The sequence below is a fragment of the Acomys minous genome, assembly GCF_964271855.1.
Source record: "Acomys minous genome assembly, chromosome: 16".
Classification (NCBI taxonomy): Eukaryota; Metazoa; Chordata; class Mammalia; order Rodentia; family Muridae; genus Acomys; species Acomys minous.
This window is the reverse complement of record NC_140498.1, coordinates 57258767-57286711: the sequence shown is the minus strand read 5'-3', so window position 1 is coordinate 57286711 and position 27945 is coordinate 57258767. Positions and strand designations below refer to the sequence as shown.

Below are 27945 nucleotides of genomic sequence, written 5' to 3'. Positions count from 1 at the left end.
ACAAGTAACTTCTGGAGATGTGACACAGCTGTCTTGTCTATGCTGCTAAGCCAAAGGACCATTTCCTTCTTTTGATTTCTGGACTTGATAAAGACCAGTCTGTCTTAATGTTATGTGTTTAAATAATCAGGTTGTTGTGTCAACTTTCCTAAAAAGTTAGCTTTATAATTTTTTTAGCTTTATAATTTTTAAAAGTTTTGTTTTATATGAATGTTTGCCTTTGAGTGTGTGTGCACGTGTGCACCATGTGTGGCCAGTGTCTGAGGAGGCCAGAGGAGGGTGCTGGATCCCCTGTACCAAGTTTCAGATGATTGTGAGGGTTAGGGTGCAGGGAACTGAGCCCAGGTCCTCCTAGCCAGTGAGCCATCTCTCCAGCCCCTATAAGGCTTTCTATTATTTATGTACTAACACACACTTTAAGATGGTAGCCGGGCTAGAGAGATGGCCCAGAGGTTAAGAGCACCTTTTCTTCCAAAGGTCCTGAGTTCAATTCCCAGCAACTACATGGTGGCTCACAACCTTCTATAATGAGACCTGGTGCCCTCTTCTGGCATGCAGGTACATATGTAAATAGAATACTGTATAAATAATAAATCTTTTTTTTTAAAAGGGGGGGGGCTTCATCATGACATTTGAGACTGTGCTTCAATGAGCTCTGCTCCTCCTCGGTCCTTCATACAGCTTGTCCTGCCTCCTCCTCCTCTCTTTGTCACGTGTCAGTCTAGCGTCCGTATAAGTTGTCTTTCTCCCCATCGCCCTCCCGTTTCCCTGCTCCCGTCAGCTCTGTCTGGGTATTCTCCCCATCTGTCACCTCCTCTGTCCCTCTCGCCTCCTCAGCATTGTCTCAGTGGCCTCTTGAGGCACACACAGGCGGCTGTGCTCACTTAAGGTCTGTGTTTGACCCTGGGTCAGCATTGAATCCTCAAAACTCTGTATCTCAAAGTCGGCTTCTCCTCGACCAGGAAGCCATCTGTTGGTCCTCAGCTACGTCAACATCATCCTGACTGGTGGCACTGGCAGGCACTGTAGGCTGCTCAGGGGAGGACTGGAGTGCAGATGCAATTTTGGACCTGGTGGATGCGATTTTGGCCCTGCCACTGAGCACACCTCAGCCCCTGCTGATGGGGTTTACGGGCACTGCACCATTCACTGCAGTTCCTGCTTTTGGATTACAGTACACATAGCCTGGCAGTAAAGACAAGTCCGTGTGCATATACTGCTATTGTAGCATGGCCACAGCCGGGCTAAATGTCTCTGAGACGTGCCTTCTCCGTCTGTTGCGTGGAAAATGAAGATCCATTCTTTCAGGGTTACTAAGGACACAGCATGTTTACAGGGATGGGCTTTGTAAGTCATAAGTGCATTTGGGGTTTTTTTTCCCCCTCAGATTATAGAAAAGCCATGGCATCTTCATTGTTATGTATGGAAACTTAGAAATACGATAAAGGGGCTGGAGAGACAGCTAGGGAACGTGCTTGCCTTGCACACAGGAAGCCCTGAGCTCAGTCCCTCAGAACCCAGCTACAAAGCCAGCTGTGGTGCGGTGACTTGGAATCCCAGCCGCCAGCCCATGCTCCCCAGAGAGCCCCAGACCACAGGAAGGCCAAGGTGTGGTGGTGCACACCTTTAATCCCAGCACTTGGGAGGCAGAGACAAGCAGATCGCTGTGAGTTCGAGGCCAGCCTGGTCCACAAAGCGAGTCCAGGACAGCCAAGGCTACACAGAGAAACCCTGTCTCGAAAAACCACAAAAACAAAAGCACCACAGTGGCTGGTGACTGGGGAAACAACTGCAATTATGGCCTCCACAGGCGCAAACACAGAAAAAAAAACAGAAGTATTGAATAACCCAGGGAAACAAGATCGATTAACATGAAAGCGGCACCGGCTAACACTTTAATCTGTTCACAGGTTTAGCTCAGGAACCCTGGGAGTGGTTACTTCAGCCATTTCAACAGTCATTACAAATAAACAAATTGTAATAATCAGATTTAGTTCTCCAAGTATTTACTGAGCGTGCAACTGAGCAAAAACTCCCTGCTTTCAAGAAGAATTGTCAAGAGGGAAACAAATACAGTCTTTTGCCATAGAGGTGGCTCAGTGGTTAGAGCACTGGCTGTTGTTGCAGAGGACCTGTGTTCAGTTCCCAGCACCCACATGGCAGCTCAGAACCATCTGTAACTCCAGCTCCAGGGGGTACAGCACCCTCCTCTAGCCTCTGTACACCGACATAAGTGGAGTTCACACAGTTAAAAATAAATTAAATCTTTAAAAAAGTACATTGGAAGATGCTAGGTGGAATTCTTGTTTGTACAAAGGGTGTGGAGGCCCTGCAGAGCAGGGGTCAGGTTGGGTGACAGATATCAAGAACCCTGGCCACACGGGGAAAGCAGTTTTGGCTGTGACACTCAGTTTTAATGAAACACGAGAGGAAGGATAAATCAACCTGTAAAGACAAGGTGGTGTTTGGGGTAAGGGGCAACTGTAAGAAAGGGGTACAGTGTTGTGACATGGCATGGGGCAGGGGCAGGCTGTGGTCACGTGCTTGCCTGATTCCTTTGTTTGTTTGGGTTTTGTTTGTTTTTTTCGAGACAGAGTTTCTCTGTGTAGCCTTAGCTGTCTTGGACTCGCTTTGTAGACGAGGCTGGCCTTGAACTCACAGCAATCCACCTGCCTCTGCCTCCTGAGTGCTGGGATTAAAGGCGTGCACGAGCACGCCCGGCTCTGATTCCTTTCTTGTGCGACAGTTGCTGAAGGAAGAGAAGAACTGGAAGAGAAGAACTGTATTTTAGAAACAGCCGTCTCGTCAGAGTGGAAGACAAGACCGGAGGTAGAAAACCCAGCCAGTGTGTGTGTGCCATGACAGCCTTCTGCCGAGCCAGAGAGTGAAAGCAGGCTGGGAGATATGACTGGCTCACTGTACTCCAGTGAGCTCTCAGCTCAGTTTAAAATTCAAGACAATTTTATAACTGGAATCTTTACCCACTCCTCCCATTCGTGTAAAATCGTCATCAGGCTTGTCGCTGAATAAAATAATAGGAAAAGTGAAAGATACCTATTTTAAAAAGTGCTTCCCAGCTGGACTCAGCTTGTGATCCCAGGTGAGTTCAGGCCAGCCTGGTCTACAAAATGAGTCCAGGATAGCCAGGGCTACACAGAGAAACCCTGTCTCAAAAAAACCTAAACAAACAAAACAAAAGAAGGGGGCGGGGCTTCTCTTCCAGAATGTTTGCATCAGTAGAGCCTTGACAGGCTCTGAAAGCTGTGTCAGTCAAGTTCAGGAAGAGCTATAAAAACCTGAAACACTCTTTTCATATCAGTGATTATTCAGCATTAAAAAAAAAAAATCCCTGAGAGGCCAGAAGCCCATTGCGCAGACAGAGAGACTGAGGTCGGGACGCCTTGGTTTCCACACGAGAGACTGTAGCATGTCAGTGAGGTTATTGCTTCCAGTCTTATCCCCCCACCCCCACCTCTCCACTGTGTCTCTCTGGTCCGAGGAGAAGTATGCCGGGGCTTGTTCCTGTTATTTCTGGGTCGAAGAACACAGTGGGGTGGGTGGCACCAGAAGCAGCAGAGCAGAGCCTGGCACTGCCTCCCAGCTCTCTCCGTCTAGGAGGCAGGACCCTGCGACCAGATCCCTAATGAGGTACTGATTGTGGAGTCCTCCAGGAGCCGCGCACAGGCCGTGAGCATCGCTGCTGACTCGTCAGTCGGATGTGTGCACGCTGGGTTCTTCCTGGATGAGCAGTGTGTAGCTTCCCTCTTCCCAGCCAACACACTTGATGCCACTGCAAAGACAGACGTAAGTTACCAAGGCTCTGTCTTCCATACATGGCTTTTAATGAATTATACAGGTTCTGTGTAACAGCTGTACCCCAGCATCTTGAACCCCACTGGTTATGTATAGTGCTCTGAAATTAGCAAAGTAAACTCCTTGAGTTTTCTCTCTCCCACACCCCTAAGATATTCATTTGTTAATGCTGTCTATTCTTAGGGTCCCCATAAAATGACCTGCCAATGTCTGTGACCTAAGGCCACTCCCCCTAGTTCTCAACAGCCAGCGACACTATCTCATTTTAAGTTCTCAAGTTAGTGGCAGATGCATCCGTGACCAGTGATTCTTGAGGAACACATCCTCTGGGGCAAATTGTCAAGCATCTGTGCCATTTTGCTGGCAGCGCTAGAACTGAGTGTTGTAAAGCACGTGCCCTTTGCTAAGATGATGAGAGGCACCTACCAGAGGCTGATGACTGGAAGGACCAGGAGGCCAGCAGACAGCAGAAAGATGAAGCCAGGGTACCAGGCGACAGTGGCCGAATAAATCCCATTATATGCAGAGGTTGCAGTGATTCCACCAAGGGTTTCTAAGAAAGCTATGCAAGCAAACAACGCACCTATTTGGGGCAGGGAGGGAGGGAGGGAGAAAGAAAAAGAAAAGGGCTGAATTACAAAGCAACAGTCAAAAGACCGTGCTCACCAAAACCAGCAATGGGGCGTGACTTGGTGAGTGAAAGCCACGTCTCAAGATCCTTGAGAAAGGGGCTGGGGATGTGTCTCAGATGTCAGGCTGTCTGTCTCGCATGGGAGGAGCCCTGGGTTGTATCCCCAGCACAGCACAAACCAGGTGAGGTGGCACATGCTTGTAATCCCAGCACTTAGGTGGCAGCAGCAGGAGGACCAGGAATTCAAGGTCACTCTTAGCTTGAGAGCCTGTCTCCACAGTAACAAGAACCCCAGAGAAGCCACCAAACCATCTTGTAGGTAAAGGAACTAAAGCCAGGCACTCCCAGTGAACCTGATGGGAGAGATGCTGAAGACCCCACATAGCTGAGCTCCATCATCCACCATGGAAGGCTGGCAAAGGAGCTGGCGTGTTGAGTGCTGTCTCCTCCCACAGCCTCAAACCAAGCCATCCCACTAGACAGAAATCCAGCTGTGGCTGGAAACTACTGTGTGGACCACAGCTCTGCGGACTCCATTTGCACATCGGTTCTGCTTCTGTGATGTCCCCAGGGCCCATCTGTCCTGGTGCACGCCAGGCATTTAATAAGCACGTGCCGGCGAGGGAATAAAGGCTGGGCTCAGGGCTCCCCTCAGCAGCCGCTGGTAGCATGCAGACGTCCTGCCCTTGTGAATTATGGTGCACATGACATCATTTAATGGGCCTTTCTACTTGCCTAATTACAATGCTTTGTTTGTGTTTCTTCCTATATCCAGAAATAGTGCTACAATAAAAATCAAACAAACAAAAAAACCCACCACCATCAAAACCCAAACTGCCCAGTGCTGGTTCGAGTACAAGGTGGGGGGAGGGGAGAATGTCCATCCAATCTCTAAGGTAAAATAGTTCGGGCTGGGCGCCATCTGTCTGACACAATATGCTCATACAGAATAGCATTAGCTTGTTCTTTTGCTCGACTTCTCTGGGCAATCCGGTGTGTTAGGTCATAGACATAAGATGAATTAAATACATCCAGATGAGTGTACTTTCTAGACTTAAAAAAAAAAATCGAGCAGTTAAAAAAATCAAGACTGCTTTATTGTGTCCCAACTGGCACTCACCCTGAGTTTGTGAGTGGCGCCAAAACAAGACAGTGAGTCCGGCACATGAGACTTTTGTAAAGCACATGGATTTTCAAAAACATTACCAAGATGCTATTTTCTCTCCCTTTTGGTTACTGAAGCATGTGGTCTCCCACTGAGCTGGGTTAACATCAGAGAAGAGCCAGACTTCAGCTGACACAGCCAGTGGCAGCTGGTGGCCTCTGAGCATCCCTGCTCCTGTGATTAAAGTGCATCATATTTCCACAAAGTAACCATTTTTTAAAAAAGGATGGGCCGGACGTAGTGGCGCAAGCCTTTAATCCCAGCACTTGGGAGGCAGAGGCAAGCAATCTCTGAGTTCAAGGCCAGCCTGGTCTAAAAAGCGAGTCCAGGACAGCTAAGGCTACATAGAGAGACCCTGCCTCAAACCAACCAACCAACCAACCAACAAACAAACAAACAAAAGGATGGGAATATATTGAGATATGGAAAAATGCCCCTGTAGTCTGGCAGAGATGGAAGTGCCTGTCTGCAGCCCCTGAGCAGAGAGGGTGGCAGGACTGTCAGAGCCCCTCCTTTTGCTCCTAACTCCTGTCAGAGCAGTGACGCCTCCTCAGCGGAGCCCACACCTTTCCTGCCAACACGGAGCTGCCCACAATGGCATCACCCGCTCTCTGCTCTCGGTTGGCTATCCACGCTGCAGGGAAAGGCCTCCCCGCAGTAGACTCCTTTTGTAAACCCTGTAATCCCTGAAGGCAGAAAAGTAGCCATGCCCCTGCCTGAGGAGCTCCAGCAGCCTGGACTCTACCCCAGACTTCCCTATTAGAACAGCGTCTCCAGCTCCTTCGACTCACAAAGGTCATCTCGGGCCCTTAATAGGTCCCGTCTAGATTATGTTAATCTGAAATGAAGTCTGGACAAAACCCCACCAATCCCCAAGCAGGAAACCCCACCAATCCCTGAGCAGGAAACCAATCCCTGCCCCAGAAAGCTCCACCCCCTGAAAAATCCTATATTAAGGCTGTGTCTGCCCAGTTCCCCGGCTACCTTCCGCTAGAAGCAGAGGCAGACACTCTTGAATCTTCAATAAATCTCTCTTAAGAGATTTACCGCCTGGTGTGACTCTCTCACCGGAAGCCAAGAAGAAAAGAAGAAATGAAGAGAAGAAGCAAGGCTGACGCTCCCGAGCTCCTCAGCTCAGCGGGAAAGAGGGGTGGGGGTGGGGGAAAGACACCGGACATCTGGGAGCTGTGGCGCCTCTGCTGAGGGGCTTCCTCTCAGAGTTGTGTGGCTCTTGCGCTACTGAGTTCCAGGATACCCTTCCATCAGAGAAGGAAGGTCAACAGCAGCTACTCTTTAAAATATGTCCCAGTTCAGAGGCACGAACAAGATAATTATTGTAATAACTGTTTTCTAAGATTTATTTGTTTTGTATGTGTGTTTGGCCTGCAGGTGTGTATATGGACTTGTGTGTGCGTTCTTGGCGCCCATGGAATCCAGAAGAGGGTATTAAATCCCCTGGGACTGGAGTTACAGATGGTTCTGGACCACCGTGTGGGTGCTTGGGATCGACCCCAGGTGCGCTGCAAGAGCACCAGTGCTCTAACCACTGAGCCATCTCTCAGCCCCTTAGCTACATTATGTCTTCTGTTGTTATTCTTTTGGTGGAAGCCAAGGGCGCAGGTCTGTCTATCCAGAGCATCTTTACGGACTTTTCTATTCCTAAGTGCTCTCTGGAGAAATATCATGACAGTCTATGAACAGCTGTGAGGAAACCACACACCAGTTTACAAGCAGCCAAGGACACACACATACATATGTATACACACACGTAATATGTACACACACATGTATATATAATATAAAAACCAATCTATCGCTGGGCACGGTAGTGCACACCTGTAATCCTAGCACTCAGGAGGCAGAGGCAGATGGATGGCCATGAGTTCGAGGCCAGCCTGGTCTCCAAAGTGAGTCCAGGACAACCAAGGCCTGTCTCAAAATAAAATAACCCAAACAAACAAACAACAACAACAACAAAATCCCAATATTCCCCTCCCCCCATATGCTTTTCAAGACAGGGTTTCTCTATGAAGCCTTGGCTGTCCTAGACTCTCTTTGTAGACCAGACTGGCCTGGAACTCACAGAGATCCACCTGCCTCTGTCTCCCTAGTGCTAGGATTAGAGGCGTGCGCCACCACCGCTCGGCCAACAGTTATGTTTTAGAACTGACTGAAGTAGGAAGTTTTCCCAGCATTGAGTAAACTGGCACGAATGCGCATTGGTACAAGGTTGACATATAAGACAGGACAGTGCCTGAGTCTGGCGACAGTCACAGAATACTGAGCACATATGCAGCACCGACTAACCGCTGTTCTTGGCTACTGCACCCCCAAAGCGCTAGTCTCCTGTGCTCCTATGTGCCTTTGGGGACGTCCCTGCTGGCCACCTGGTCAAAGGAGAAGAGCAGCACTCACTGAGGGTGAGTCTCCCCTGAGTCCTCTCTGCCTGGGCCACTCTGCCAACATCTCTGCATGGCCTTCTGTGGAATTCCGTTGGCCTGAGTCAGACTCAGGCCCAGAAGAAAGCACTTCCGGGGCCCAGTGTGAGAATGTAACTGAAGGTTACTATGGCCTTCAAAGCACGGATGCTCTCAGTGTCTGTGAGCTTCACATCTGAAGGGTTAGTCAACCACCCACCAAACCTACAGTCAGGCCCCAAACATGCAGACACTTTTTCTTGTCATTATTCCCTAAACAACTCAGTAAAATGACATTTACAAAAATTTATATCCGCCTCGGTATAATGGTTTATCCAGAAATGGCGAAAGCCTAGGGGTTATGCCTAAATTATATGCAAATACAATCCGGTTTAAAAAAAATTTTTTTAAAGCCGGGCGGCGGTGGCACACACCTTTAATCCCAACACTCGGGAGGCAGAGGCAGATGGATCGTTGTGAGTTTGAGGCCATCCTGGTCTACAAAGCGAGTCAGCTGTCTCAAAAAAAACAAAACAAACAAACAAAAAATTAAGTTACTTCCACAAATTCTTTGGCTAGTGTGTAAAATAATAAGTTTGACTGAAATTCTCATATATATGTCACTGTAACTTGTTCAGAATGTTGGTGTCTGTGAGGGGTTCTGGAACCTTCTCTGTCAGACATAGAGGAGCAGCAGTGTTTAGTTGTCAAGATACAGCTAAGGTTTGTGCGCCATGTCTCGATGCTGTGTGTGGAGGGCCAGATGTCCCGGATGGAAACACAGACCTCCCAGGACAGACCTGCACCTCCTCCTTTGGTGGAGAGGGAGAACTGGGGGTGAGGGGTGGGGCGCTGGACAGAGTCCACGGAAGAGTCATTTTCTTCTTCTGGCGGAGACATGGCCAGAGAACGCCTCTAAAGCGAGGCCCCTCTGCCTGAGTGTAAGCCCCTTTCTACCAAAGCTCAGCACGTCTTCAAAAGGAGACCCTGGCAGAAAGTGCCCCCACCTCCACCCCGTAGGCTGCTCAGAAGCATCGCGCATCGATTGTGCAGAGCATCGATTGTACAGAGCATCGATTGTGCAGCGCATCGATTGTGCAGGCCGAAGCAGGAACCCTTGCTCTAGGCTTTGGCATGGCTCACCTTGTTCGGTCGAGTGGACCACCTTCGACAGCATGGACCTCAGCACAGAAAGCGGCATGATGGTGAAGAAGAATGGTATCCTTACTGTGAGATAAACCAACGGTCAGATACATAGTCAACCCGGGCTACGTCAGAATGTTCGCCCATCTAGGCATCTCTTCCTCTGGGCGCCTTGGCTCACTGCAGCTGAGGATCTAGCTAGCTGCAGTTTTGCCTAATAAATTAACAGACGACTGAGCTTGCTTTACTCTAGGATTTACTATTTATACAGTACTCTGCCCCCATGTGTGCCTACACTCCAGAAGAGGGCACCATTATAGATGGTTGTGAGCCACCATGTGGTTGCTGGGAATTGAACTCAGGACCTTTGGAAGAACAGACCTTAACCTCTGCGAGTTCGAGGCCAGCCTGGTCTATATAGTGAGTCCAGGACACTCAGGGCTACACAGAGAAATCCTGTCTGGTGGGGCTGGTGTGGGAGTGGTGGGGGGGATTGGGGAGTTGGGGGGAAAGAGCCGAATCGTACAGAGGATGTCCCTCAACATGTTTTGGCAAAATAGGGAAAAAGTGGGAAAGTGTGGTGATTCTGAGAATTCACCATATCGTAGTAAACCTGGCATTCTGATTACTGTCCTCTGGCAAGCCAGCTGTTTACTCTAAACTGTAACAGGGCATCGGCATCGGGGGCTTTATGTTAAGTGTAAGCTCCTCCTCCCAGCGGACTGAGTTCATTTCCCATAAAGCCAGCCATATTTGTAACTCACCCAGAAACATCATGAGGGTGGTCCTGGTGAAAGCAGCCAGCATCATCCCCAGCATCGTGGTGAAGATGCCGATGAAGGCAATGTAGATATCCTCCAGGCAGTACGAAAAGAGCCAGATGCCGAGGAAGCTGCTCAGAAAGGAGACGCTGCCCAGAGCCGAGCCGTAGCCGATGTAGACCTCATTCCAACAGAGCGGGGAGGCCAGCTCGTAAAGCGTAAAGATTGGGGACGCGCCCATTATCACAAAGAAATAGACAACGATGGTGCCAATCAGCAGGCAGAGCAGAGCCCGTCGCTTGCTGGAGCCGTTCTTAAAAAGCATGTAAGTCCGGTAAAATAGGTCCTTGATGCTTTCGCTGCAGGACAGAGTGACGATCTGAGACGAAGACTCCTTTATGGGGTCACTGAGGAAAAAGGAAATGTAGGTCAGGTTGACCGTAAGGACCACGGCGACAATGAAGTAGGACCACATGAAGCCCAGTTCTCGGATAAAATAGCCAGACGCCAGGCCCGTCAGCCCGGTGGTGACTCCGAGCACAAAGTCCAGGACGGCTATCCGAATGATCCTCTGCTTGTACTCTTTATGGCGATCCACAATGTAGGCAAAGCAAGCTCCCCAAAACGTGGTGTAATTCCCAAAGAGGGCACCGATGAAGGTGGACGCCATCAGTAGCTGGAGGGGGAGGTCAAAGTAGGACAGCACACACAGCCAGACGCTGGTTCCCAGAGAGCCCAGAGACGAGAGAACCATGGGGAATTTCCGCCCGTGGTTGTCGCTGCTGGACAAAAGCATGAACGTGGATAGGAGGCCAGGCATCAACCCGCTCAGTTCCACCTGCAGGCTGAAGAGGGACACCTTCTTCTGAACTTCCTGCAAGGACAAACAAGACGGGGTTAACAGATACAACGACCATAAAACCGCCTGTAGTGTGCACTTCCTCCACATTGCCTCTGGTTACGAGCGGGGCCTTGGGGATGTGGGGGACAGTGCCCACTAAGTCTTCATGCAGTTCACAATGCACATAGCAGAAGGTACCACACCCCTGCGTAGTCATGGTACCTACACATCACGCATGGTGGAGACTCAAGCTACCAAAAGGAAAATGTGTGCATTGGTGTTGTGCCTGTCTGGACACAGGCCAGGTGCACATCACAGACTCTGGTGCTGGCGACAGAGTGGTATTTTTCCACCCGTCATGACCCATTTGCACTGGGGGACCACTGAGGGTGGTCTTCTACAGCCCGAGCCGTGACCCGTGCTGTGGCGGGTCTTCCTGCCTACACTACAGGAGTGAAGAAAGCAGTTCCTACACACCTGCCGAAAGTCTCCACCTAAGTGGACCGCTGCTCCACAGACAGAGCCAGACTGGTCTTGCATTGCTCAGAACAGTAGCACTCTGCGGACTGGGAATACTACGAAGATAGACAACAGGGCATACGCACACAGGACATGCATGTGGGGAGCCGTGGCAGTCACTACGGAAGCCATTTGACGGGAAGAACCTTGGTCTATTAAAGGCATCCAGTGGGGCTGGAGAGATGGCTCAGTGGTTAGCAGCAACGGCTGCTCTTTCAGAGGAACCAGGTTCGAATCCCAGCATCTTCTTCTTGCCTCCACAGACACATAGGCATGCACATGGTGCACACAGATGTATGCAGGCAAAACACTCACAAACATACAAAAAACGAAACAATCATGCAGCCAGGCGGTGGCGCACACTTTTAATCCCAGCACTAGGGAGGCAGAGGCAGGCGGATCTCTCTGAGTTGAAGGCTAGCCTGGTCTACAAAGTGAGTCCAGGACAGCCAGGGATACACAGAGAAACCCTGTCTCCAAAACCCCAAATCATGTAAAAAGTCTTTAAAAGACATCCTGTGTTTTCTGTGTCTCAGTGTTGTCTAGTTCATACACAGGGCATGTGGCAATTCTACAATAGGAAATACTATGCGTGGAGAAGAGCAAAAGACCCATGTGGTCAGAAAACAGCCTTATCATTAATGAGCCCCCCCAAAATTAAATGTTTTTCTCCCAGCTGGGCGTGGTGGTGCACACCTTTAATCCCAGCACTCGGGAAGCAAAGGCCTGCAGCTCTCTGTGAGTTTGAGACCAGCCTGGCCTACAAAGTGAGTCTAGGACAGTAAGGGCTACACAGAGAGACCCTGTCTTGAAAAACAAAACAACAACAACAAAGTTTTTCTGCCCACTGTAACCTAACCTATAGGGAGCAAGACCTTTGTCTTCTTACCCTGAGTGTCACTAGCTCTGAGGACAATACTGGGCACAGGGCAGGCTCTTTGGTGGATACTGAGCAAATGCTTGGCCGAAGAAGATATCCAATTACTGTGTCTGCTGCTGCTTCTTCTGACAGGAGGGAATGAAAACTTACTTGTTTTTTTGTTTTAGTTTTTTGAGACAGGATTTCTCTATGTAACCTTGGCTGTCCGGGATTCCCTTTGTAGACCAGGCTGGCCTCGAACTCACAGCGATCCACCTCCTGAGTGCTGGGATTAAAGGCGTGCACCACCACACCCGGCTCATAAAAAACTTACTTTGCCGGCTATTGGGAGGGTTAAATTGGAAAGACACGAGTTGCCTGGCACCAACATGTCTCCTGGCTGTTCTTTGAACACATCTTTGTGTACTTACAGTAGCCATCAGGGAAATATTTACTGAGTAAATAAATATGAGGTTGTCTTCTAACCAACTTCCCAAACAGGCGTTCCCTGTTGGAAGGACCCTGCTGCTCGAGGTTGCAGTCCTCCTGGTCCTGATAGCCATCCTGAGCTCCCACTAAGTGCAGGCCTCCCTCTCCCCAGCAGGGCCTCTGGCTCTCTGCTTGACTCCATCTGGAGAGTGTCTTTAGACATAGATGCCCCTAGCCATGCTTGACATATGGCCCTTGACACAGCTCCCTGCTAGCTCTGCCCTCCCTGTGTCTATAGAATAATTAGGTACTGTGTTCCCGTTCATATGATAGGAGTGTGCTGCCAAACACAAAACAAGCATCCTTAAAGTGCCTGGTTCCAACCAATTATGAACACCTGTGAACACCTGTCCTGGAAGCCCCACCTCCCACCTGCCCCCCCACACTCCCCCAGAGCTATACAGCCTTTGTTTTCCCTGAGTTACGTTTCCCTGGAGGGTACGTCCAGCTGCCTGGCCGTGCATCTCCTCTTCTGCTCCTCTTACCTCGGTAGGCTGGTGACCAACAGCCTCCCCAGGGAGGAGGAGAACCACAGTTCCTGAGGGGACTCATTCGAGCTGGTCTACCCATCTGTCTTTCTCCTACTTCTGTTATGCCTCATCCAGTCTTGAACAACTGTGCCCTCCTCTGCAGTCTGTGGTAAAACAGTTCTTTTTTAACAAGATAAATTCAAAGCACAGTTTCAACCGGAGTTCTAAGTGGGAAATAGAAGACAAAATTATAGGGCTGGAGAGATGGCTCAGTGGTTAAGAGCACTGGCTGTTTCTTGTTGAACTGAGGTTCAGTTCCCAGCACCTCCATGTGGTGGGGAGGCCACAAGGTTTCAGAAGCTCATGCCAAGCTGAGTGGCTCACTGAATCTTCCTGCTGCTCGTGAATCCAGATGTGCAGCTCCCAGCTTCCTCTTCCATGTCTGCCTGCTCGCTGCCGTGCTTCCGGTCATGTCTGCCTGCTTGCTGCCGTGCTTCCCGTCGTGATGATAATGGACTAAACCTCTGAACTGTAATCCGGCCCCAGTTAAATGTTTTCCTTCATAAGAGTTGCTGTGGTCATGGTGCCTCTTCACAACACACACACACACACACACACACACACACACATGTATACATATATACATGGGTGTATATTATGTATATGACATATATATACATATGTGTGTGAGAATAAAAAAGCATTGAAAAATAAGACTTTCATTAAAAATATAGACCTATAGCCGAGAGAGCTCAGTTTATCCTTTAATTATTTCTTAATTTGTTGAGATAAAAGTCTCCTTATGTAGCCTGAGTTGGTCTCCAACTTATAACCTTTCTGCTTCTCTCTCCCTAGTGCTGGGATTGCATATGCTCACTACGATAAGGCTGATTATGACTTGTTTTGTGGTGACAAAGATGGACAAGAAGGACAAACAAACATGGCCAAGCAGCACAGGGCTCCCTCTCCTAATGCGCAAAGCCCTTTTACACACAACAGGCAGCTGGGGCTGGGTGGTAGGAAAGAAATCTTGTTTTTCTAGTATTTTCCGAGGGCTGGCTCCTTATTATTTGGGGTGACCAGTATACAAACCCCAAACCCCTACCCCCACATGGAAATCGAGGGGACAAGCTCACACAACAAAGATGGAGGCTCTCTGTAGGGTAGCTGGATGAGGTGTTCAGATTCGGAGGGAGGGAGGGAGGAGGGTGTTCTCTGAGAAGCCATAAAGGGACAGCATCCTGAAAGGGCCCAGAAGGAAGTGATCCAGGTGAAATGAGGCTGTCAGCCTCCTTGGCCTAGCCTGGCCTGGCCCAGCTGTGGGCGGAAGGGTAGGGCTGGTTGGGTGTGGGGGTGGGGGATGGGGTTTTCAGTTCTCCACTCTTAGAGAAAGCACCAAAGATCTAAGGCACCAACGTTGGGGACAAGACCTGGAATATTAGTCTAATTGAAAACAAAAGAAGAAAGGAAAAGAAAAATCAAGTTGAAAGTTTGGCTAAAATCTCAATGAGGGAACGTTGCTCTGGGCAGTGCTTGCGCATGTGTATGGGGCATGTAGGGTGCTGTTGGTCAGCAACCAGGGCTGGTGTGTGTGTGTGTGGGGGTGTCCCTCAGTGCAGGAGGACACAAGCAGGTACTTTCCTCCCAGGCTCCTCTCACACTGCAGCAGGGGGCCTGCTCCTGTCCCCTGTGGGGAGGGTTGAAGAAAGTCCCTTACTCAAACAGAAATGAGGAGCCCTTGGAACCTTCTCCATCCAGAGAAAATGGATCTTGAAACATCATCGTCATGTGATCTTCTCTCGTGAACTCACAACCCTCCGTCCCCAGCCAGCGCTGTGGTTACAGGCCAAAGCAGAGGGCAGCGAACACTTCTCTATAGCTGCGCTGTCCCCCACGGCTGGACACAAACGCTCTGCTCCTAGAAAACTCCCCCACACAGCCTGAGGAAATAAGTGAGGACGGGCCTGTGCCAAGCAGCTGGACTTTGTCCCATCCAGCTTCTACCTTGAGGCAGCCGGGGTGGCTTCCGGCCTTCTCTTGGGGGGCCCTCTGCCACGTCCTCTCCTCAGACTCATTTGCCTGCACAGAGATCCACAGGATCAGGGAAGGCAGCTGAGCAGCCCCGACCTCTCTCTCATCTGTGACGGTGAAGGTGACACCCCTCTTGTGCCCATATCCCTAATGACAGCAGTTCTGGGCTCGCAGATGTGACACTGCAGGGTATCAGCTGATGTCATCGCCTGGCCTGCACTCTGGACCCTGATAGAGACTGATGACAAAGCTCCTGTCACAAATGTACAGGACTGAGGGAGGCCTGTGACATCTTGTTAAACAATTTTAGGATACTGAGAGCTAAGGTGGGCACTCCCCAATCCACGCATGGGCATGGCACTCAACTCCAGAGAGCCCGGCTTATCTACTGTCACCACCTCCTGACCTCAACTAATCCTGCCCCACCCCCACCCCCGCCCCCGTGGGTGACAGCGACCCAGATGCAATTTTTCAGACATTTGTTTTGGCTTCAAGAGACCAAGAAAAAGAGTGGACGAGGTTGTAGTGAGATTTACAAAGGAGAGAAGAGCTGGTCCCACGGGGGGGGGGGAGCGGGGCGGGGCTAAAAAGAGGCAGATTAAAGGTGTTAGGCGGAACGATTAGCTGAAAGGGGAACTGAGAAAGGGACGCTTGATTTTGAGAGTTTTTTTTTTCCCGGTGTGTGTGTGGGCGGCGGGGGGGGGGGGGCGGGGGGGCTCACACCCTGGAGAGCGTCTTTGCTTTGGAACCAGTTTCCGCTCCCGTTGACTACAGGGTGGGAGGTTTTAATTTCTTACCTCCCGGAATGCAAAGATGGGGCTGCTTTTGTTTTGCTCACATTCAGAGACATTGCTACCAGAAGCAAAGGTGTAGTTACCCGTTTCTTCCCATATCCTCCGGTACACATACTGCGCCGTCAGCGGGAGGGTTAGAGTCATAGCAAACGCGTTCAGGAGCACGGCAGGCTCGACGAATGAACTCTTCATAGTGCTCTGATGGGCGGCTGGAGTCTGTCAGCAGGAAGTAGGAGAACAGCGGAGAGAAATCGTTAGTTGATTTCTTATCCCAGAAGCTAAATTCTCAAAGATGGGGAAGCTGGAACAATATGTCGTAAGCATGAGCAAGCAGAGAGAGAGAGTTCCAGATTTCCGAGAATGTCCTTGCTGGGAGAGTGTCCCGTTCTCTCAGGACCGGGGCCTTCAGGACTAAGTTCTCCCGGGTCTCTGCTTAGCCGGTGCTCACAGTGCAGCGCAGGATAGCACCGGCTAGTTCCCGCAAGGTAAACAATGGGGTTCCTCGGGGACCCGGGGGTTACGCAACTGTTACTATTTGGCTGCCGCTTAAGGACCTTGATTAAAAAAAAAAAGCAGCTCCCGATCGGAAAGGGGGAGTTTCTGATTTCGTTTTTTAAACTCACCCCACAGTTACAGTTTTCCTGCCAGGCGAGGCGCAGGAGGGACTGTGCGGAGCGCAGCGTCCCCGGCTTCCCAAAGCGGCTCCCCAGCTGGGGACAAGGAGGTGGAGCTGGGCGGCCGCAGGGGACGTCCCTTGGGACGGAACACACGAGTTCTGTTTAAAGGCAAAGCGAGATAAGCGCACCTCTCGGGCTCTGGACTCAGTCCCCGCCGCTCCCCGCCCCGCCGCAGTATGGGTCTGTGAGCCCTAGTGGCAGCTACCCGCCGGCCGAGCATCATCACCCCGACGCGAAGGTGGCAATCTCCCGCCCCAGCTGTCACCCGCTCCCCAGCTCGCTGGCGATTGGGTCTTGCGGCCGGCCCCCCCCCCCCGCAGGGATTGGTCTAGCTCGGTGCTACTTCTCTCTTGCGCCCGCCCCTCGGAGGCGCAGCGGAATCTACCCCAGCAAGTTGGGTGGCCCGGCAGCTCCCCGAAGGTTCTGCCAAAAGCGTTTCTGTGTTGGGTTACTGGGTTTCCGCTGAAGCGCCAGGGAGCCGCACGCGGATCGCCCTGGCAGCTGGACCGAGAGTTCGAGAACCGCCGGGACTACACAGCGAGACAAAACCACAAAAAAGTGTTTAGAAACGTCAACCAGGCAGTTGTGAGCTGCCCCGAGGGTGCTAGGTTCTGAACCCCAGGCTCGGTAAAACAGCAACAAGTGTTCTTCATCAGAGGGCCATCTCTCCAGGCACCCCTCCCTCATTGGGGGCGGGGGAGGGGCGCAGTATTGCCCTCTCTGAATGCCCGTTCTTCCTTCGTCAGGAGGATATACATTCTCACAAAGCACGCACAGCAATCCCAGAGACAGCTGGAAAGCAGCCAGTCGCCTCCAACACACACAGCTGGAACACACCTGGAGCCCCATAGGGCATTACCTCCTAGGAAGAAAAGCAAACAGACGAGAAACCAGAGTTCCGTGATCTGAGGACCTGTCGTAGGCGGAAGTGGTTGTGTCAAGAAATGGGGACGATCCCGCCATTAAGCCTCTTGCTCCCACCTAGAAGTCAAGGTCAGAAGTGGGCCGGAGCCATACTTGATAAAGGAGTAGCAGTCCGGAATATGGGCACGACACGAACACTGGGGCATCCAATCTGGGTCCTCTGCGACACCAGTCTGTGCTCTTAACCGCTAGCCCATCTCTCCAGCCCCAGACATAATTCAAGATTGCAGCACACTGGATTAAGTGGAAAAGACTGCTGAGAAGAGCCGACTAACAGGATGACTACAATCCGATGACCCCAGAAAACCACAGGGAGTATTGAGGGAGTGACTCTGCGCTGTACAGTCTTCATGTGCCTAAAGTCACAGTTATTTGCTGCTAGCCGAATCCATTTTCTATAGAGTTTGGTTGATTTACAACCTCTTATTAATGATCTTAAGAACAAGGAGCGACTTGCTCGGTTTAGAGGCCAATATCGTGTTGGAGGATCTATTGCCTCGGGCCAACAGCCATCTCTCAAGCCTCCTGGCCACCTTGGGACCTGGGAAACCTCACTTTCTACCGTTCTCACTCACAGACACAGGGCGATGATGGAGCCTACATCTGAACACTGACCACTGCCACAAGGGGGGAGGGAAGGGCACTACACTGTTTAGCCCAGACGGGGTAAAAAGCTACTTCTAACATTGCCATTGGCTAGAACAGGTCACAGGACCACGTGGAGAAGTGCGAACCTATCAGGTGCTCCGCAGGAGTGGAAGGAGAAATTAGGGCAGATAGCTCTGTGGTCATCTGTGCTCCAGGCTATGCCTCTCATGGAAACCAACAGGCAGGAAAGGGTACTTAACAGATTTGTATCTATGGGACACAGTTGGCATCCACTCTTCTAGGGTGTTTTGGTATCCTTCCCTTCAGCCCCCTCCCTGCCTCCCTGCTTTCCTCCGTGAAGAAAAAAGTCAGGGCACCAGTTGGCTATGGAAATTACAGTGACCATGGTTATATAAGCCTTTTTCTTCCAAATACCATCTTTTTTGTTTTGTTGTTTTGTTTTTCGAGACAGGGTTACAGGGTCTCTCTGTGTAGCCTTGGCTGTCCTAGACTCGCTTTGTAGACCAGGCTGGCCTTGAACTCACAGCAATGCCCCTGCCTCTTGCCTCCCAAATACTAAGATTACCAAATACTAGTCTTAAAAGGTATTTTTTAAAATTATTTTTTAATTAAGTAATTTTTATTTTATGTGCATTGGTGTTTTGCCTGCATGTATGCCTGTGTGAAGGTGTCAGATCTTGGAGTTTTAAGCTGCCGTGTGGGTGCTGGGAATTGAGCCCAGGTCCTCTGGAAGAGCAGTCAGTGCTTTAATCTCTGAGCCATCTCTCCAGCCCCTCTTCTAAATACTATTAAGTACTTGAATACATGTATTACAGAAGCTGTCACTGGCTATTGACTGGACCCTGCTGTTGCTTTAGGCACAGCGGTGAGCCCGTAGCTAAGCAAAAAGTGACTTTTTTTTTCTTTTTTGTTTTTTTTTTCTTTTTTGTTTTTCGAGACAGGGTCTCTCTGTGTTAGCCTTGGCTGTCCTGGACTCACTTTGTAGACCAGGCTGGCCTCGAACTCACAGCGATCCGCCCGCCTCTGCCTCCTGAGTGCTGGGATTAAAGGCGTGCGCCACCACGCCCGGCTCTTTTTTCTTTTTTTTGAGACAAGGTTTCTCTGTGTGGCCTTGGCTGTCCTAGACTCGCTTTGTAGACCAGGCTGGCCTCGAACTCACAGATATCCGCCTGCCTCTGCCTTCCGAGTGCTGGGATTAAAGGCGTGTGCCACCATGCCCGGCTCGCTCGTGACTTTTTCTTTATTTGGTAAGAAAAGATGAGACTAGATGAAAGCAGTCACAGGGTGTGCCTTCAGCCCACACAATCGCTGCTCCACACAGGCCCAGGACTCCTTCACAGTCAGAAGTTGAAAATAAAGGGCTGAGGCTGGAGAGATAGCTCAGAGGTTAAGAGTACTGTTTGCTTTTCCAGAGGTTCGTTCAATTCCCAGCAACCACATGGTGGCTCACAACCATCCATACTGTGGTCTGATGCCCTCTTCTGGCATGCAGGTGTAAATGCAGATAGAGCACTCATACATAAAATAAAGACATCTTTAAAATCATTAAAAAAAAAAAAAAAAAAGAAAGAAAAGAAAGGGCTGGGTATGCAGGAAGTAATACTGGTTATTGGGTCTGTGGCCCTGGTAGTGTTTTCTAAAATGTGGCTTAAGGGCCGGGCGTGGTGGCGCACGCCTTTAATCCCAGTAGTCGGGAGGCAGAGGCAGGCAAATCGCTGTGAGTTCAAGGCCAGCCTGGTCTAGAAAGGGTGTAGCCAAGGCTACACAGAGAAACCCTGTCTCAAAACAAAACAAAACAACAACAAATGTGGCTTAAGCCAAGTGGTGCCAGCCAGGAGAATCCACAAGTTCACGGCCAGCCTGTGCTTCCCCGTGTCACGAAGCAATTAAAAAGCAAAGCCAGATGCATGCATAAATGCATAGAGCCATTCCGAAGGTGTGATATTCAAAGCAGGTCATTAAGGATAATTTTGAAATTTTACATTTTTAGTTCACTAACCTAGGAGTTTCCATTTTAGTGAGTGTACTATTAACTGTCATGTGTTGTGACATTTAAACATCAGAGTTCACATTTGTATTGCTCCTTTTCATCATATTGGGTCTTACCATGACTATTTTAGTATGTCAGACTTGGACTAAATGGTCGACAAGGTGGTCCCATGGGCGGAGGCTCTTGCTGCGAAGCCTAAGGATCCGAGTTCAAATCCTGGAGCCCAAGTGGTGGAAGGAGAGAACTGGGCCCTGTAACTTGTCCTCAAACCTCCGTGGAAGGTGCCGTGGAAGCCTGCACCCCACCCTACCCGCCCCCAAACAGAAATAAATCAAATGCAAAGAAATAAACAACAAGAGAACTGAACTGATTATACAAAGGCTACATCTACGCTAAGAATAGAAGGGACGGCAGGTGTCAGGCCATGCCTTTTGGGAGATGCTCTCCCTGTGAGAGAATGTGGGGGCCTCCCCTGAGTAGACAGATACACTACAAAAGAACCTGTGCTCTGCAGGATGTGGGGCGGGGCATGTTCTAAAGGAAAACAGCAAAACAGACCTTGGTTGCAACAAGCTTTTGTGACTTTTATGAGGATGTGACTCTTTTTTTTTTTTTTTTTTGGTTTTTCGAGACAGGGTTTCTCTGTGTAGCCTTAGCTGTCCTGGACTCGCTTTGTAGACCAGGTTGGCCTTGAACTCACAGCAATCTACCTGCCTCTGCCTCCCAAGTGCTGGGATTAAAGGTGTGTGCCACCGCTGCCCGCATTTTTCTAATATCTTGATTTTTCTGAGATAGTGGGTTTGTGATAACATTTCCTGCCTTATTGATATAAGGATAGATCAGCTGGGTGCCTGTAATCCCAACAGAGGCAGAAGCAGAGGCAGAGGCAGAGGCAGAGGCAGAGGCAGGCAGATCTCTGTGAGTTCGAGGCCTGCTTCGTCTACAAGCTGAGTCCAGGATAGGCAGCACTACACAGAAAAACTCTGTCTTGTAAAGCAAAACAAAGCTGGGTGTGGTGGTGCACACCTTTAATCCCAGCACTCAAGAGACAGAGGCAGCCAGATCGCTGTGAGTTCAAGGCCAGCCTGGTCTACAAAACGAGTCCAGGACAGCCAAAGCTACATAGAGAAACTCCATCTTGAAAAAAAGAAAGAAAACAAAACAAAACAACAATAAAACCAACCAAACAAAAAAGAAATAAGGATGGATCACAATGTTTAGAAAACTACAAGTACAAACATACTCATATATGGTATGTTCATAATAAGAGAAAATATTAGCCGGGTGTGGTGGCGCACGCCTTTAGTCCCAGCACTCGGGAGGCAGAGGCAGGTGGATTGCTGTGAGTTCAAGGCCAACCTGGTCTACAAAGTGAGTCCAGGACAGCCAAGGCTACACAGAGAGACCCTGTCTCGAAAAAACAAAAAAAAAAATATTCAGGCATTAACCAGCCTAAACTGTGATGCCCCCAACAATCTAAGATGTTACTCTCCTCCAGAAAAGAGAGAAAAATGTTCACTGTCATTCACAGTCAAACAAACACACAATCTGGGCAATTCACAAACATGCCATCTTTTACTTTCGAAATAGGCAAATATAGATAAAATTCATTTGGCTAGGTTGAGATGAAATGAATACACTGTCAGACATCTCTAGTAGAAACCTCAGTGTAGGGGCTGGAGCAGTGACTTAGTGGCTAAGAGCACTGGCTTTCCATCCAGAGGACTCAGGTTCAGTTCCCTGTACCCACAACAGGGTGGCTCACAACTACCTGTGACTGCACGCCCGAGGGATCTGACACCTTTTTCTGATCCCTGAGGGCTCCTGCATGCACTTGCTACACAGACAGAACCAGAACAGATTTGCGTAGGAATAAATACAATAAATAAGCATTTAAACATTTAAAAGCCCTCAAAATAGAAAATATTTTCTAACACCAGGTGTGGTGGTGCACGCCTATAATCCCAGCACTCAGGAGGCAGAGACCTGGTCTACAAAGAGAGTTCCAGGACAGCCAGGGCTACACAGAGAAACACTGTTTAAAAGCAAAACAAAACAAAATAGAACAACAACAACAACAAAGAAAGAAAACATTTTCTAGAAAAACAATGTAACAAACTTCACTGACATTATTGTATATTGTCTGCCTACCAAGTCCTGCCGAGGAAACGGTATGAATTTATAGACCCACATAGCTAATTGGATTGGATTAATATTGTATATCATGATATTATTTACTTTGAAAATATCTAAATGCAATAAAATATAAAATAATGGCAGAATAGTATATATATACATATATATACACATATCTGTATATATAGGTTTTTTAAAAAAAGATTTATTATTTATTATGCATACAGTGTTCTGTCTGCATGTACACCTGCAGGCCAGAAGAGGGCACTAGATCTCATTATAGATGGTTGTGATGCACCATGTGGTTGCTGGGAATTGAACTCAGGACCTTTGGAAGAGCAGGAGGTGCTCTTAACCACTGAGACATCTCTCCAGCCCTGTATATATAGTTTTATGCTTAGAAAGGTCATTTAATTTTCACAAAGTGTTTAATTAAAAGGAAAAAAATTCATGCTATGATATTAAGTGGAGAAAAACAGTGAACTAAAGCACACACCATATCCTAAATTTGCTAGAATAAGTATACATGTGAATGTATATAGAAAACTCATAAAGCTAAGGCTGCAGAGATGGCTCAGCAGTTAGGAGCACCTGCTGCTCTTGCAGAGGACCTGTGTTTGTTTGGGGTTTTTTTTTGCATCCCAAAGGAAGTCCACACCCATCACTAACTCCAATTCTAGTAAATCCAACGCACACTTCCAGTTCCGTGGGTACCGGGCACAAATGTGCATATACCATATATGCATAAAATAAAAGAACTAAATCTTAAAAATATAAAGCCTGTAGAGTAACATAAAAATGTTAATAGCAATGCTCTCTGAGTAGATTGCTATTTTAAATTTTTTTCTATTAAGTACCACAGACCATGTGATGTTCTGTGTCTTTTTTTTTTAAAGCTGCGACTACTCTATTTAAGGGTGATATTTATTAATAATGGACATTTATAAAACAGTGACTCAGTTGAACTTATAGCTGTTTGAGATAGGGTTTCTCTAAGTAGCCTTGGCTCCCCTGAACTCAAGTTTGTAGACAAGGCTGGCCTCAAACTCACAGCTATCCACCTGCCTCTGCCTTCTGAGTGCTGGGATCGCAGGGGTGCACCACCATGCCCAGCAGTGTTCTGCGTCACATATGTGTACATTTAATCAGAAAAAGAAGTTTAATGAAAAACGGGGGACTGGAGAGATGGCTCCACGGTCAAGCGCACTTGCTCTCCTCTGAGAAGCCCCAGGTTTGACTCAGAGCCCCCAGGGGATTCCATGGTCTCTTCTGGACTCTGCAGGCGCCAGACTTGCTGGTGGTGCACAAACATCCATGCAGGCAAAACTCCTGTACCCGTAAGACAAAACAAAAGTTCAGCGAAGAAGAAATGGACATAAAGAATAAACAGTTACACCGGGTGTGGTGGCGCACGCCTTTAATCCCAGCACTTGGGAGGCAGAGGCAGGCGGATTGCTGTGAGTTCAAGGTCAGCCTGGTCTACAAAGCAAGTCCAGGACAGCTAAGGCTAATACAGAGAGACACTGTCTTGAAAAACAAACAAACAAACAAAAAACCAAAATAAATAAATAAATAGCTACATGCAATGTCATTCAGGCTCATTAAAAAGCTTTAAAGACAAACAAAAGAAAAGGCAAACCTGAGCCCAGGTGGAAAATCCCCTGCTGTATCTTTAAAGGCTGCCCTAGTAACTGCCTCAGAGAGCCAGAGATAAGTCAGGGAGAATGCTAATTGCTGGCCAGCAGCTGTTAAATACCTTATCTAGAAAACGCTGTTAAGAGACTGGAAATTATATCAAAAGGAGGAACTAGGGTGATTTTTGGACTGTTGGAGAGACGTGTTTCGAGCCAGGCACACTGAAGCTCTAGTCTAGGGGTTCTCAACTGTCCTGATGCTGCGACCCTTTAATACCGAGCCTCGTGTTGGGGTGACCCCCTCACCATAAAATTCTTTTTGTTGCTACTTCATATCTGTACTTTTGCTACTCTTGTGAGTCATAATGCAAATATCTGTGTTTTCCGAAGGTCTTTAGGCGACCCTTGTGAAACGGTCGTTTGACCCCTCAAAGGGCTTGCGGCCCACACGCCGAGAACTTGCTAGACTCTAGACACACTACACTCAAGCCTTGTGTCCCTACTCACTGGTGCACGTCAGCCAGCCTCCTGTGCTGGGGTCAGAAAAGCAGCTATAGAGTACTTTTCAGAGCCCAGCCCCCCCAACCCCCGCCCCAACAGGAAGTTTTAGGAGTGTATCAGATTATGGGTTATGTCAAACGTTGAAGGTGGGCCAGGAGTGTGGCGCTCGCCTTTCAGCCCTGCCCGCGGCAGGCAGAGACAGCTAGCCTGGGCTACATAGTGAGTTCCAAGGTTTGTTGGCTTCAAAACTCTTACCGCCTTTCTACCCTCACAGCCCCTTCCACCTGTTACTGCTTGCATCTTTACCCAGGTTTTACCACACCGGTCCCTGGTCGTTGTGGTCGTGCCCCGGAGTTTAAGGAAATAGGGCCCGTACTACCCCAGCTCTCACAAGTGGAGCCCCGCCCTTTCAAATGACCCACTCCCAGTTTACCGGATGCTATCTCCCTCGGGAGCTGATAAGAGAGAGCAGCTTCCAAACATCAATCCTGCCCGAGAAGGCGGGGCCCATCCACGCCCAGGTGCCTGGAGTTTGTTCCCCAGGAGCAGCTGCGCGAAGATGAGGCACCCAGGTGGCAGCACTATGAAGTTCCCTGTGGCTCTGCGTCAGGCCTACAGCCTGTTTCTGGCCCTACTTTGCGTGCTGGGCCTCGGAACGATTCTCTTCTGTTACCTTTATGTTGAAGGCCTCAAACTCCTGTCCCAGCAGGGGCACGTTTCCAAGCTCGTGCAGGGTGCCACCAGCGCACAACCCTCTCGGGAGCTGGGGCCTGCACCTTCTTCAACCAGCTGGTCGCATCCTCGCCAGGATCCCAGCCTCTGGAGCAATGTAACTGTGGTCCAAGGGCTTCCTGCTTGTGCTCAGAAGTCCCCGCTGCTCACTGGTTTCATGTGGATTACCTTTAACATCCATGTGGACCTGGGGCTTTTGACAAGGCAGAACCCAGAGTTAAGGATGGGCGGCCGACACACCCCCAGGGACTGCGTCTCTCCTCACAAGGTGGCCGTCATCATCCCGTTTCGCAACAGGGAGGAGCATCTCAAATACTGGCTGTATTATTTACATCCAGTCTTGCAGCGCCAGCAGCTCGACTACGGTGTCTACGTCGTCCACCAGGCCGGAGCCACCATCTTCAATCGGGCTAAGCTCCTCAACGTTGGCTTTCGGGAGGCCTTAAAAGATTACGACTACCACTGCTTTGTGTTTAGCGATGTGGACATCGTTCCCATGGATGACCGCAACGATTACAGGTGCTTCCCCGAGCCGCGGCACATTTCGGTGGCGTTGGACAAGTTTGGGTTCAGTCTGCCTTACCATGGATATTTTGGAGGCGTCTCGGCTCTCAGCAAACAACAATTTCTCTCCATCAACGGATTCTCTAATAACTATTGGGGCTGGGGAGGAGAAGACGATGACATTTTCAATAGAATAGTTTATAGGGGCATGTCTGTTTCTCGCCCAAGTACGGTCATCGGGAGGTGCCGCACGATGCGACACAAAATCGACCTCAGGAACGAGCCCAGTCCACAGAGGTTTGAAAGGATTCTGAATACAAACCGGACGATACATTTTGATGGCTTGAATTCACTATCTTACCGGGTGTTGGATAAACAAAGGTACCCGCTGTATTCCAAAATCACAGTGGACATCGGAGTACCTCGCAAGCGAAACTGAAAAATGACTTAGAACCTCTGCGGTGGTGTCTCTGCTGGTCCCGGGAAGCCCCGGCATCCTTCAGATCCACGTGCACAAGGCCTGAAGGATCGGAATGCTTTGCACACAGCTTGGCGAAGGAATGCAGGTTTTGTTTTTGGTTTTGGTTTTTTTGTTTTGTTTTGTTTTTTTGAGACAGAGTTTCTCTGTGTAACCTTGGCTTCCCTGGACTCACTTTGTAGACCAGGCTGGCCTCGAACTCACAGACATCCGCCTGCCTCTGCCTCCCGAGTGCTGGGATTAAAGGCGTGTGCCACCACGCCCGGCCTAGGAATGCAGGTTTGACGGTGTAAACGCTGGCAGCCTTTGGGGTTTCTTGGACAGGCCCCTGGTGGTAGCCAATGTAGCGACTATGGAGACTGTTGAAACTGCAAGATTACAAAACGGGTAAAAACTTCATCTTAATGGGTGATGTCATGTCTCTGCCTGACAAGTTGGAGAACACTGATGGATTGGTGGGGTTTTCTTTTAGTTATTATTATTATTATTATTTTTTTCACAGTAAACCACAAATTTCAAGTAGTCTCATAGTCTGTCCTTTCATTGTAGTCACTGTGTGTGTGTGTGTGTTCTTCTTAGCAGAATTAAAAACACTTGAGTCTGGAATCGCTTTTGTCTTGATAGTGTGTGAATTCCAGAGGCCTTGACCTCAGAACAGGGCATGTAGGTGTTCTCTTTCAGGGTGGCCTGTCTCTAGACCTATTGTCTTAGTTCTGAGCATGAAGGTTCATGTGTGTGTGTGTGTGTGTGTGTGTGTGTGTGTGTGTGTGTGTGTGTGTGTGTATTTTAAGAAGCAATTATTAAGTATTTTATTTTTATTTTTGATTCAGGGTCTCACTGTGTAGCCCTGGCTAGCCTGGAACTAAATTATGTCGTGCAGAGTGACACAAATGCACAGAGATTCCTGCCTCTGCTCCGCTAGTGCTGGGGTTCAAGTCCTGTACCACCACATCTGGGCTTTAATTTGGGTTAGAGTCACGTGCCACCATGCCTGGTTTTATTTATTTACTTTTTAAGTTTTGCTAAGTGTCTTTCTCAGCCCTAGATGGGGTGTGCCTCTGTCAGATTCCTCCCCTCAGAACTCAGGGGGCCCCCTTGGGAGAGGAGGTAGAAGGAGTGTAAGAGCCAGAGAGGATGGGGGACACCAAGGAGACAAGGCCACCTAAGTCAGCAGCACATAAGCTCCTGTGAACCCACAGAGGCTGTACCAGCATGCACAGGTCTGCATGCGCCAGGTCCTCTGCGCTTGTATCATGGCATCCAGTTTAGCGTTTTATGGGACTCCTGAGTGTGCGAAACGAGTGATTTTGATGTTTGTGCCTTCTATTGGGCTTTTTAAAATTCTGTTGGTTTGTCCTATCCAACTTTGATGCTTTAGCTTATTAAATTTATTTGGTTATATTTTAATATTATGTCTTAGAAGCCTGTTCTTTTTTAGTGAGAAAAAGGAGGGTGGTGGATCCTGGTAGGAGGGGAGGGGAGGGGAGGGGAAGGGAGGAGTGGAGGGAAGGAAAGCCACACTCAGGACCTATTTTTTTAAGACAAGAATCTATTTTCAGCACGCCTTTAATCCCAGCACTCAGGAGGCAGAGGCAGGCGGATCGCTGTGAGTTCGAGGCCAGCCTGGTCTACAAAGCAAGTCCAGGACAGCCAAAGGCTAATACAGAGAGACCCTGTCTCGAAAACCCAAAACCAAAACAACAACAAAACAAAAAAGAATCTATTTTCAGCAGAAAGAAAAAAAAATAAAGTTTGTAGTGTTTTAAAGAACAAATTGGGTTGTAATTATGCTATGGCTTGACTTTGCGGCTCCGAATTGGAACAGTG

At 49.0% G+C, this 27945-nt stretch overlaps 2 protein-coding genes across 8 annotated transcripts; one reads left to right on the top strand and one right to left on the bottom strand.

Moving 5' to 3' along the window:
- Positions 1 to 2392: 2392 nt before the first annotated feature.
- On the bottom strand, positions 2393 to 25151 carry SLC46A3 (solute carrier family 46 member 3). 7 transcript variants are annotated; one of them, XR_014775655.1, is made up of 7 exons: positions 16557 to 16855; positions 15937 to 16149; positions 9934 to 10804; positions 9170 to 9253; positions 4240 to 4396; positions 3634 to 3790; positions 2393 to 3603 (listed from the first exon to the last, which is right to left on the bottom strand). XR_014775655.1 is itself a non-coding variant. In XM_084762918.1 (6 exons), the coding sequence occupies exons 2-6, from the start codon at positions 16044 to 16046 to the stop codon at positions 3709 to 3711; spliced, it is 1224 nt and encodes a 407-aa protein (XP_084619044.1). In that variant the 5' UTR covers positions 16047 to 16149; positions 25078 to 25151; the 3' UTR covers positions 2393 to 3708. The 7 variants fall into 7 exon arrangements, 6 of the variants coding, with proteins under 6 accessions (XP_084619044.1, XP_084619041.1, XP_084619039.1 ...); XM_084762918.1 differs by lacking the exon at positions 16557 to 16855 and adding an exon at positions 25078 to 25151 and having other exon boundaries at positions 2393 to 3790; positions 16017 to 16149; XM_084762915.1 differs by lacking the exon at positions 16557 to 16855 and adding an exon at positions 25078 to 25145 and having other exon boundaries at positions 2393 to 3790.
- LOC311586769 (beta-1,4-galactosyltransferase 1-like) lies at positions 24562 to 26640 on the top strand. Its single transcript, XM_084762928.1, has one exon. The coding sequence runs from the start codon at positions 24841 to 24843 to the stop codon at positions 26077 to 26079; it is 1239 nt and encodes a 412-aa protein (XP_084619054.1). The 5' UTR covers positions 24562 to 24840; the 3' UTR covers positions 26080 to 26640.
- Positions 26641 to 27945: the final 1305 nt, after the last annotated feature.

Excerpts from the sequence above, each read along its gene's own strand:
- LOC311586769 (XM_084762928.1), top strand. The coding sequence starts at position 24,841 with ATGCTATCTCCCTCGGGAGCTGATAAGAGAGAGCAGCTTCCAAACATC.
- SLC46A3 (XM_084762915.1), bottom strand. The coding sequence starts at position 16,125 with ATGAAGAGTTCATTCGTCGAGCCTGCCGTGCTCCTGAACGCGTTTGCT. Across the intron at positions 10,805-15,936 it reads CCATCTTTGCATTCCGGGAG|GAAGTTCAGAAGAAGGTGTC; the intron begins GTAAGAAATTAA and ends TTGTCCTTGCAG. Across the intron at positions 3,791-4,239 it reads CTTCCAGTCATCAGCCTCTG|TGGCATCAAGTGTGTTGGCT; the intron begins GTAGGTGCCTCT and ends CTGTCTTTGCAG.